Source organism: Delphinus delphis, chromosome 4 (assembly GCF_949987515.2).
Source record: "Delphinus delphis chromosome 4, mDelDel1.2, whole genome shotgun sequence".
NCBI classification, from domain to species: Eukaryota; Metazoa; Chordata; class Mammalia; order Artiodactyla; family Delphinidae; genus Delphinus; species Delphinus delphis.
The window spans coordinates 11,574,578-11,585,356 of NC_082686.1; the positions used below are offsets into that span (position 1 = coordinate 11,574,578).

The 10,779-nt window shown below is 40.7% G+C and overlaps 1 protein-coding gene across 5 annotated transcripts in view; it reads left to right on the top strand.

Moving 5' to 3' along the window:
* The window catches only part of TMEM50B (transmembrane protein 50B), a 34,930-nt gene extending 26,959 nt beyond the window's left edge, over positions 1 to 7,971 (top strand). For 4 of the 5 annotated variants that reach the window (XM_060010373.1, XM_060010375.1, XM_060010377.1 and 1 more), the window contains 3 exons: positions 175 to 267; positions 3,193 to 3,250; positions 6,449 to 7,971. In XM_060010373.1, the coding sequence (XP_059866356.1) occupies positions 175 to 267; positions 3,193 to 3,250; positions 6,449 to 6,494 (197 nt within the window). In that variant the 3' untranslated portion in view covers positions 6,495 to 7,971. The remainder of the gene's footprint in view (positions 1 to 174; positions 268 to 3,192; positions 3,251 to 6,448) is intronic. The other variant, XM_060010374.1, reaches the window with a different exon arrangement.
* The last annotated feature ends 2,808 nt before the right edge of the window (positions 7,972 to 10,779 follow it).

The following is a 10,779-nucleotide window of genomic DNA, read 5'->3' on the forward strand; positions in this document are numbered from 1 at the left end:
TAGTTTCTTTTTTTCAATCTTCATTCAGTTAAATGTTTTAGCAGGTGTATATAAATACGTGACTGTCTTTGATAGGCATAGCATATATTAGATGAGCAGTGTTCTAGTGTTATGTATTCCTAAGGCATAGAGCTGTAGAAATGAGCAAAATCATAAAGCCTATTTTTCACACAGGTGCTCGAGTTTGGCTCTTCATTGGTTTCATGTTGATGTTTGGGTCACTTATTGCTTCTATGTGGATTCTTTTTGGTGCATATGTTACCCAAAGTAAGTATTTATTCCTCTTTTATTTCATAGGAAAGATTCAGATATGTCCTTTATATTTGGCTTAGTCTGTCAACTCCCCGTGGAGTAAAATTTAGTTTAATAATTCAGTTAGCTTGAAGGTAAGTCTCTGTTTGAAGATATAAATTATTTAATAAAACTTCTCAGTGGGGTCATTTAGTGCAGTGGGATAGCCTCGTTAGGAAAACCAAGCCACTGACAAGACCAGGTAACTCTCAGCTGTCTCTAGAGGTTCTGATTTCCTTCCTTACCCCAGATAGCCGGGCTCTATACCAGAGGCCTTTTACTGAGTGTTGTAGTGGTAAAAGTGAGAAATCTGTACAGGGCTACAGCCCCTTATACACAATTCTAAAATCCACAAAAGTGCTGAAGGTCAGGTTTTTCATAACCAGTTTGGCAGCAAAACCTGACCTAATGATCCAGGGCTCATTATAGTCTTTATTTCATTTAATAAGTATTCAAATGTTTTATTAGAGGAATGTGGTTGTATTTGATTGTGGGATGCTGGTCCAAACATAGTTGGGGGTGCTATGTAATATTATGCCCTGTGTTACCGTTTTTCTTTTTTTTAATAAATTTATTTATTTATTTATTTTTGGCTGCGTTGGGTCTTTGTTGCTGCGCATGGGCTTCCTCTAGTTGCAGGGTGCGGGGGCTACTCTTCGTTGCGGTGCGCAGGCTTCTCATTGCTGTGGCTTCTCTTGTTGCAGAGCATGGGCTCTAGGTGCGTGGGCTTCTGTAATTGTGGCACGTGGGCTCAGTAGTTGTGGCTCGCGGGCTCTAGAGCTCAGGCTCAGTAGTTGTGGCGCACGGGCTTAGTTGCTCCGTGGCATGTGGGATCTTCCCGGACCAGGGCTCAAACCTGTGTCCCCTGCATTGGCAGGTGGATTCTTAACCACTGAGCCACCAGGGAAGTCCCCCTGTGTTACCATTTTTAAATCTGAAAAATCCTGAGTTCCAAAACATACCTTGCCCCAAGGTTTTCAAGGTAAGGCGTTGTGGACCCCAGTATCTTTCTGTCCACTGATACGTCTTCTCTCCAACCCCAACCTCTAATTTTTCATTCATAGGTACAAGGGGAGGGTTTTTTTTGTTTTTTGATTTTTGTTTTTTAGGGGGCAGAGGTGCTGAGAAGCACTGTCAGTTCACAAGGGGAGTTTTTTAAGTGCAAGACTGAAGACGTGTGTAGCCTTCATGTTGAAACTGGTGATGCAATGGAGTGAGCTCTTAGTATACCATTCTGAGTTTTGTGACTGTTCCACTCACCATAGCTTTTCATCACGTGGATGGCGAGAGGTTTTGAAAAGCAGGACCCAGTCTCAGCATGTGCTTCTGGAAGCATCAGAAGAACCTCTTTCACTGGCTCTCCCTTCACTCCAAAGACAGGAATAAGTTTCAGATAACAGTTTATTCATCTTCTGATGCCTCTATCTTTGGAATCTCTTTGTCACTCTGCTTAACTGTCACATCTTGTCCTGACCCACAACTGACCTTTTAATATCTTGATAGGATCCCTTAAGTATCATAGATTGATCAGTATAAGATTTGGGAATACCTTTGTCTTTCATTTTGCACAAAATAAGTCAGTACAAGAGGACAGTGGTTGTCTAATGTTTAATTAATACTACTCTAAAATGTGTTATTTTAGTTAATGAAAAATACCCTGGAGCACACAGTTCTAGCATGAAGCTTATTTGAGGGAAAGTACTTTTTTTACTTTCTTTCTTTTTTCTGGGGGCTGTGCCACGCAGCTTGGGGGATCTTGGTTCCCCAACAAGGGATGGAACCTGTGCCCTTGGTAGTGAGAGTGCAGAGTCCTAACCACTGGACCCACGGAATTCCCTCAGTGGTCGTATCTTAATCTTTAAAAAACTAGTACATACTGAGAAATTTCTCAATTATGGATCTCACCTTCATATTTCTACAGCGTTGCTCATTATATATACTTTTTAGTTTGTAAACTGACTTCAGAGAGCATTTCTAACATATTTCAAATCTTTTACTGTACAGATTTTTCTGGAACTGTTAATAATCATAGCAGCAGCTAACATTTATATAGCACTTTATGAGCCAGGAACTGTTCTGAGCACTATGCATAGTCCACATCTCACACTCTGTGGGGCAGGTGCTGTTACAATGCCCATTTTACAGATGAGGAAAGTAAGGCATAATGAGGTTAAATAATTTGCCCATGGTCATACATTTAGTCAGTGGTAGAGTTAGGATTCAAATCCAGGGGTATTGCTCAAACTTGGGGCTTTTAACCATGCATCTATATTGTTTGCTATGATATCAAAGGCTACAAATTGAATATTTCTTCATCCCAACTAGTATTTTTAATCAACATTGATAGTTTTATAAAAGTTAAATATCCACAAAAATTTGAGTAATTTCCAAATTTTTCTTTTTCCTTCCTATGAAGATAGGGGCTGTTTTCTCCAGGAGAATATGATGATGAATTATAATGATTCTTTTCATATATGTCAGATTTGTGCAATAAAACTCCTGAATTCATGAAAGAAAATAAAATGAACAGACTGTTACATCATCAAAAATTTAATTTGTATCTTTCTAACATTGTGTGTTTCTGTATTGGCCATAGGAAGTGAAGGGGTGAGCTGCTGCTTCCTCGGCAGTTCCGATGCAGCTAAAACCATAGCAACTACTTTAGACAAAAAGAAAACCTAATAATTTCATTGTCTTTAATCCAGAGTGAGAGTAATCCTTTGTATTGGGAGAATGAGATTGTCATTTTCTTACTTCAATTTCATTGTGGATTTCTTAGAGTTAATGAATAATAGTAGTGTTTTATAATATACAGAGCATGTCATTATGAATGGCATGAATACTTAGTTACTGCCGTTTGCCTTTTGTAATTATCTGATCTGTTTTACTTTGTGTGTGCAGATACTGATGTTTATCCAGGACTAGCTGTGTTTTTTCAAAATGCACTTATATTTTTTAGGTAAGTTGCCTAATTTTTTAACTATACACCTGTAACATTTATAGAAGCATCATCTTTATTATAAGAGCAGCATAGGCACTGGAACATGTATAAATCTCTTGGATTAGTTACAATGTATAGAACTTCTTTTAAAAGGTGAAAATTGTACTATTGCATAAAAGCGTACACAAGCCATTTAATTAGGGGCCCTGCTATGTGCCAAGACCTCAGCTAGATGCTTTATATATGTTACCTTTTAAATTCCCACTTAATTATCTTAAGTATGTAAAACAGGTGGTGCTCCCATTTTATACATGAGGAAATAAGTCTCAGAGCTTACTTAAGGCCGCTTAGCTAGCAAACGCAGAACGGGGATTTGAACCCAGACTGCTGCTTCCATAGCCTGTGTTTTGTTAAGAAACCATATCATGTACCTTTAATAAAATAAGAAAAAAAGAAATTAGAATTAATACATACTATGCATGTCGTATACAAAACCTGGTTGGTGAATTGGGTTTTGTATTAAGTTTTTAAGATAACTTAAAGTAAGTATAAAAATAAAAGAATATCAAAAGTATTTTTTAGGGGCAATCTTCTAAAAAGCTTCCAAAATGAGGCCCTGTAGCCTTTGCTTTCCAGAATGAAATGTCTTTTAGTGTAAAGATAGGTATTTTAGGCGTCATTTATAAAATTATATCCCTTACCCCATACCCCTCTCACAAAAGCATTAAGATCTAAGCCTTGAAGAAATTTGTTTTTGTCATTGATTTTAAGCAATTTGATTATGGTGTGCTGTGGTGTCGTTTTCTTCATATTTCTTCTGTTTGGGGTTCATTGAGTTGCTTGGATCTGCGGATTTATAGTTTTCATCAAATTGGGAATCTTTTCGGACATTATTTCTTCAGATATTTTTTTCTGTCCACCCTGCCCTTCTGGCTTCCAATTACATGTATATTAGGCTGTGGGAAGTCATCCCACAGCTCACTGGTGCTTAGTTCTTTTCATGTTTTTTTTTTCCCTACCTCTCCACACCTACTCTTACCCCATCACTCCATCAAGTATTCTCTTTTCTTGTTTTCTCTCTGTATTTCATTTGGGATAGTTAAATCTTTAAGTTCACTAATCTCTACCTCTGTCATGTCTAATCTGCTATGACTCCCATCCAGTATGTTTTTCATCTTAGACATTGTATTTTTCATCTCTATTAGCTTGATTTTTTTTAAAACAATTTCCATGTATCTTCCTAACATACTTATGCTTTCCTCTGCCTTCTTGAACATATGAAGTATGTTTATAACTATTTCAGTGTCCTTGTCTAATTGTGTCAATTCTTAGTCTTTTCCTATTGATTATTTCTACTTATTTTTTTCATTCTGGATCTCTTTTCCCCTGTTTGCTTCTTTGCATGAAGCTGATTGGGGGCTGGACTTTGTGGTATTCCTTTAAATGCTTTTGAGCTTTGTTCTGGATGCAGCTCAGTCACTTGGAAACAGTTCAATCCTTTCAAGTTTTGCTTTTAAGCTTCGTTAGGCAGGGCCAAAGCAGCTTTAGTCTGGAATTAATATGTCCCCCTTACTAAGGCAGTACACTTTTGAGTATTCTTCCTGATTCTCCACGTAGTCTGAGGTTTTCCACTCTGCTATGAGATTCTGAAGTCTTCCCAGCCCTGTGGGAGCTTTGGGAATTGTTCTTTCCAGTGATTCCTGCCCTTTTCTTGGGTAGTTTCCTCACATGCATCTGCTGTCAGCACTTGGCAGAAGCCTCAAAGGGAACCCCCTACCGATCTCCTGGGCTCCCCCTCTCTAGTTCTCTGTATCCCGCCTTGCACACTCCAGCCGCTTGGCCTCCCTGAACTCTCAACTCTGTTTCCTCAACTCCGGGAGACCACTGTGCCCTGCCTGGGTTCCTTCTTATTGCACTGTGGCCTTGGACACTCTTGGTTTTTAAAGATGTTCGACAGTTTCTGCTGCCTTGTGATTGTATTTCTTGGCATGTGACTGACAGCCTTCTGGGAATACAGTGAATTTTCATGAAGATACCTTAGGCACTGTTGAGAGATCAAGTTTAAATTCAGATTCAGCCATTTGTAGTGGTAGAGGAGTCTATATAAATGACAGTTGGATGAACAGAAACCTTGTATGTTTAAAGGCCTGTGCTCACATGGGCAGTGACCACTGCATCAGCGATGCGCTATGCCCAGAGGCTGGCAAGTTATCCAGCCAGCTGTGTGCTTCCTGTGTGCCAGGCCTTTTCTAAGCACCAGAGTGCACTCCTACTTCTCCGGCCACTCTTCCTCTGTTTCCTTTGCAGGCTGATCCTCCACCCTCTGGCCGCTAACTTTTGAAGTTTCTTAAAGTTCTGTTCTAAGCCTCTTCTCAACTCGTTCTTTTTCTAGGTGAGGTCCTTTTTGCTTGGGACTTCAGTTATTGCCTATATGCCAGTGAGTCACAGCTGTCTATCTCCATGTCAAAACCACATATCCAGATTCTTACTTATCCCCTCTTGGGTGGCTGACATTTCAAATCTACCACCTCCAGCATACCCACAGCTCAAACTCACGTTGCCAGAGTGTCCCATCTCTGCCCCGCTCCTTCCCTTATACCTTGCTGAGATAATTCCCACTCTTCTTTTAGATCTCAGTTCAGTCACTACTTCCTCAGGAAAACCTTCTTGACCTCTAACTAGATCAGATCCTTGTATTTCCCTCTCTTGGTACCATGTGTGTCATTGAGTTGGAATTTGATTGTCTCCCATTAGTGAGCACATTTGTCTTGTTTTGACTCACAGTCACATTCCCAGTGCTTAGCTAGGTGCCTGGTGCCCAGCCAGTACTCTGTACAGTAATTATTTGTTAAATGAACGAAGAATTTCAACATGGTCTGTTAGGATGCTTCAGTGTTTGTAGCTCAGACATTGTAGGATCGTAGAGATGTGAGTGGCCCTCATGCCGGCTACTATGAGAAATGCCCCCTTTCCTTACAAGTGACCTATCTAGTAACTTCAGGCTTTAAGAAAAGATATTCAATTAAGCTCAACCATCAAGGTCAACAAACTGCTTTATAAAACAAGCAAATTCAGACCAACACCACCACAATCTTTAATTTTAGAAATTGATACAAAGGGATCAGTGAGGTACCCATCAAAGCATATTTAGAAAATAAATTCTCTTTTGCGTTTCTATGTGATTTTACCTCATGATTTATTTTAATATCTTTCTAGCACTCTGATCTATAAATTTGGAAGAACTGAAGAGCTATGGACCTGAGATCACTTCTCAAATCACATTTTCCTTTTGTTATATTCTATTTGTAGATAAGTTTTTATCTCTCAATATAATTTACACATTGCCAAATAGAATAGATTGTACATTAAATGTTTTGTTTCTTTACACTTTTATGCTCTGAGTTTTGAAATAGTTTTATGAAATTTCTGTCCTTTTTTTTTCATTGAATAGATTGTTAATATGTACATAGTATAAGACTATATAGATGAGATGATCTGTGTTGGTTTTTTTATTCTTGAAGACTTAAAGCTTAATCTGTTCCCTGAGCCAGGGTTGTATCATCACCTAATTATAGAGTTAACTACTTTGTCTCAGTATCTCTAATTTTCAAAATGTGCAAAAAATACAGCTCCATATACCTGAAATAAGCGCTGAGCCATTAAAAAAGGTATTTCAGCAAGTTGTAATTTATTTTGGCTTAAAAATGAGATTTTTTTTTAAAGGAAAAATGTTTGTTCTTATGTATAAAGTGGACTTTTATATGAAGATTTTTAAAAATGTCTGAAGGACTAGTTTGAAAGCCTCTTTTAAAAACAATTCCTCTCATATGACTTTATTTGAGAAGGGTTAATACATGATCAGATAAGCTCAGTTTTATATGGTTGATGTAAAACGACTGTAAGGCAGCTCAGCAACGTGCTTCTTACAAAAGCAGCTTAAATGGTTCTCTTTTGACAGCCTACTATTATCTGACATTACAAAATTCTATATCAAGCAAGTTTGAGACAACTGCAGCTTAAAAGCATGAACCATATAACAAAAAGTGGAACAATTAGTTTCAAGATAAAGCACTTCTTCCCAAAGGGGATTATTATGACCTAGTGAAAAATTAGGCAATTTCATCCACTCAGTTACTGACTGCAAGTGTCTTTTTGCTCTAGCTCTCAAGCTTTAGGTGAACTCTTCCTGCAGAATACATCTTTAACCTGCAAGTTCTTACTCCAGTCAAAAACTTCTTTTGCTGAGTTTGAAATACTGTATTTGCACTGAGTGTATTCCCGTGAGAGATTTCAGAGGGATAGTTGGGTCTTTATTTCTACTTTTGCTTTCCTTTGTTATACAGGTTTTGTGTTGTACTTTTTTCCTCCAGAGGGATTTTTCTAGAGCCTTTTGTTGTAAGACAGAATAATATCAGTGGTATTATATGCAGCTTCTAATATAAGCCTTATTTTGCTTAATGTCTCTCCTCTCTGAGGATTTACTGTGCACAGAGCATGAAGCAGTTGTGGAATGCTGTGCCTTTGTCTAGATACCATCTTGTTTAATTACTTCTTTCTTTGTTGTTTTTTCCTCAAAAAAAACCTGTGTCTTGCTTCCAACAAATTTTAAGACTGATTACTTGTTTCCACTCCCTTCTAACCTCTTGCAATAAATATTACTTCTCACACATTCTAGTATTGTTAAATCTGTTGGAGAAAATGAACTATAAAAGTGGGTTGGCTGTTCATTTTGCAGTTACTCAAGTGGACCTGGTCAAAGAAGCAGTTTCCTTTTATAAAATAAAGAGAAATATATATATATATATATTTTTTTTGGGGGGGCGGTGGAGCATGCCATGCGGCTTGTGGGATCCTAGCTCCCTAACCAAGGATCGAACCTGGGCCCTTGGCAGTGAAAGCACAGAGTCCTAACCACTGGACCAGCAGGAAATTTCCAGGAGAACTATATTATACTCAGATTTGTGAAATGCTAATGTGAAGGCTAATGAAGGCCATCCAGAAGGCCTAGTGGCAGTTTTTTCTGTTTTTGACTCTGTCATGAATTTGTTTTAATTGTGAGCAAATCACTTAATTTCCCTGTTTGTTTCCTCATTAAAAAAAAAAAAGATAATGTTAGTATCCACTCCTATCAGACATTGTGAGTTAGAATAGGGTCCTTTGTAACCATTTAAAGATACATGTGATTCCCTTAATATAAAGGTCTCCTGGGGCAGAGTCAAGATGGCAGTGTGGGAAGATGCCAAATTAGCGTCTCCCCACAACTAGGGTGCCTGCCGGCCGCTGATGGGGGACCCTGATGCCCAAGGAGATGGGAGGAACCCCCAAGTGAACCGATAGGGACGTGGTGGGGGCAGAACGGGGAGGAGAAGTGGAGGCCAGACAGCATCCACGCCCCTGAGGCCGGGGAGTTCAGGAGAGGTAGGCAGGAGGGACCCTTTGGGAGGAGTGGAGGGCATTTGCCCCACCCACTCAGGCCCTGGGAGCCCGCTGAGCTCCCAGGCCAGTCCCCTGCCCTCCAAGGCCCCCTCCACTCCCCTGCCACATTGGTCCTGGGAGCATAGGAAGGAGGCTGGGGAGATCAGGAGAGGCAGGTGGGAGGGGCCCTCCAGGAGGACCAGGAGAGGAGCGGAGGGTGTTTTCCCCACCCACTCAGGTCCGGGGAGCCTGATGAGCTCCCAGGCTGGTCCCCTGCCCTCCAAGCCCCCCCCCCCACCGCTCCCCCTGGCCACATTGGTCCTGGGGGCATAGGAAGGAGGCTGAGGGGAGTTAAGGAGAGGCGGGAGGAGGGGCGCTCCAGGAGGAGCAGGAGAGGAGCAGAGGGCGATTGCCCTGCCCACTCGGGCTCAGAAAGCTTGCTGGGCTCCCAGGTGAGGTCTCCCGTCATCTGAGACCAGGGGTGGGGGGCACGCCTGGGCCCCTTCTGTTCCTTGAGCCTAAGCCCCACCCCACCCCCAGCCCCCAGGGCCTTTTCCAGCCCTGTGGGTCCTGAGCATTGGCCCTGCCACCGCCGAAACCTCACCCTTGCTTACACCCTGCCCTCCACAGCCAAGGCCTTTACCCCGTTTTGTTTGTTTTTTTTTTTTCTTTTCCCTCCTCCTCTTTTTTACTATTGTAGTACTGATATACCTTCCGGTTGTTGATTTGTCTATATTTTTATTTTTATATTCTTCCTAAAATATCTGTTAGTTTCCTAGTCTATTTTATTTTTTACTTAATTTTTTTTTTTGCTGCCCCAGGTGGCTTGCAGGATGTTGGTTCACGAGCCCAGGGTCAGGCCTAAGCTCCTGCAGTGGGAGCTCCGAGTCCAAACCACTGGACTAACAGAGAACCTCAGTCCCGAGGGAATATTCATTGGAGTGAGGTCTCATGGAGTTCCTCATCTCAGCACCAAGACCCAGCTCTACCCAATAGCCTACAATCCCCAGTGTTGGAAGCCTCAGGCCAAACAACCAGTAAGACAGGAACACAATCCCACACATTAAAAAAAAAATTGAGGGCTTCCCTGGTGGTGCAGTGGTTGAGAACCTGCCTGCTAATGCACGGGGACACGGTTCGAGCCCTGGTCTGGGAAGATCCCACGTGCCGTGGAGCAACTAGGCCCGTGAGCCACAACTACTGAGCCTGCACGTCTGGAGCCTGTGCTTCTCAACAAGAGAGGCTGCGATAGTGACAGGCCTGCGCACCGCGATGAAGAGTGGTGCCCGCTTGCCACAACTAGAGAAAGCCCTCGCACAGAAACGGGGACCCAACGCAGCAAAAAAATTAATAAACTCCTACCCCCAACATCTTTAAAAAAATAAAAAAATAAATAGAGATGGCAAAAGTGTCACAGATGAAGGAGCAAGGTAGAAACCTACAAGACCAAATAAATGAAGAGGAAATAGTCAATCTACCTGAAAAAGAATTCAGAGTAATGATAGTAAAGATGATCCAGAATCTTGGAAATAGAATGGAAGTGTGGATTGAGAAAATAAAAGAAATGTTTAACAAAGATCTAGAAGAACTAAAGAACAAACAGAGATGAACAACACAATAACTGAAATGAAAAATACACTAGAAGGAATCAATAACAGAATAACGGAGGCAGAAAAAATAAGTGAGCCGGAAGACAAAGTGGTGGAAATAACTGCTGAGGAGAAAAATAAAGAAAAAAGAATGAAAAGAATTGACAATCTCAGAGACCTCTGGGACAACACTAAATGCACCAACATTCAAATTATAGGGGTCCCAGAAGAAGAAGAGAAAAAGAAAGGGTCTGAGAAAATATTTGAAGAGATTATAGTGGAAAACTTCCCTAATATGGATAAGGAAATACCCAAGTCCAGGAAGCACAGAGAGTCCCATACAGGATAAACCCCAGGAAAAACACACCAAGACACATGTTAATCAAACTAACAAAAATTAAATTCAAAGAAAATATATTAAAAGCAGCAAGGGAAAAACAAAAAATAACACACAAAGGAATCCCCGTAAGGTTATCAGCTGATTTTTCAGTGGAAACTCTGCAGGCCAGAAGGGAGTGGCAGGATATACTTAAAGTGATGAAA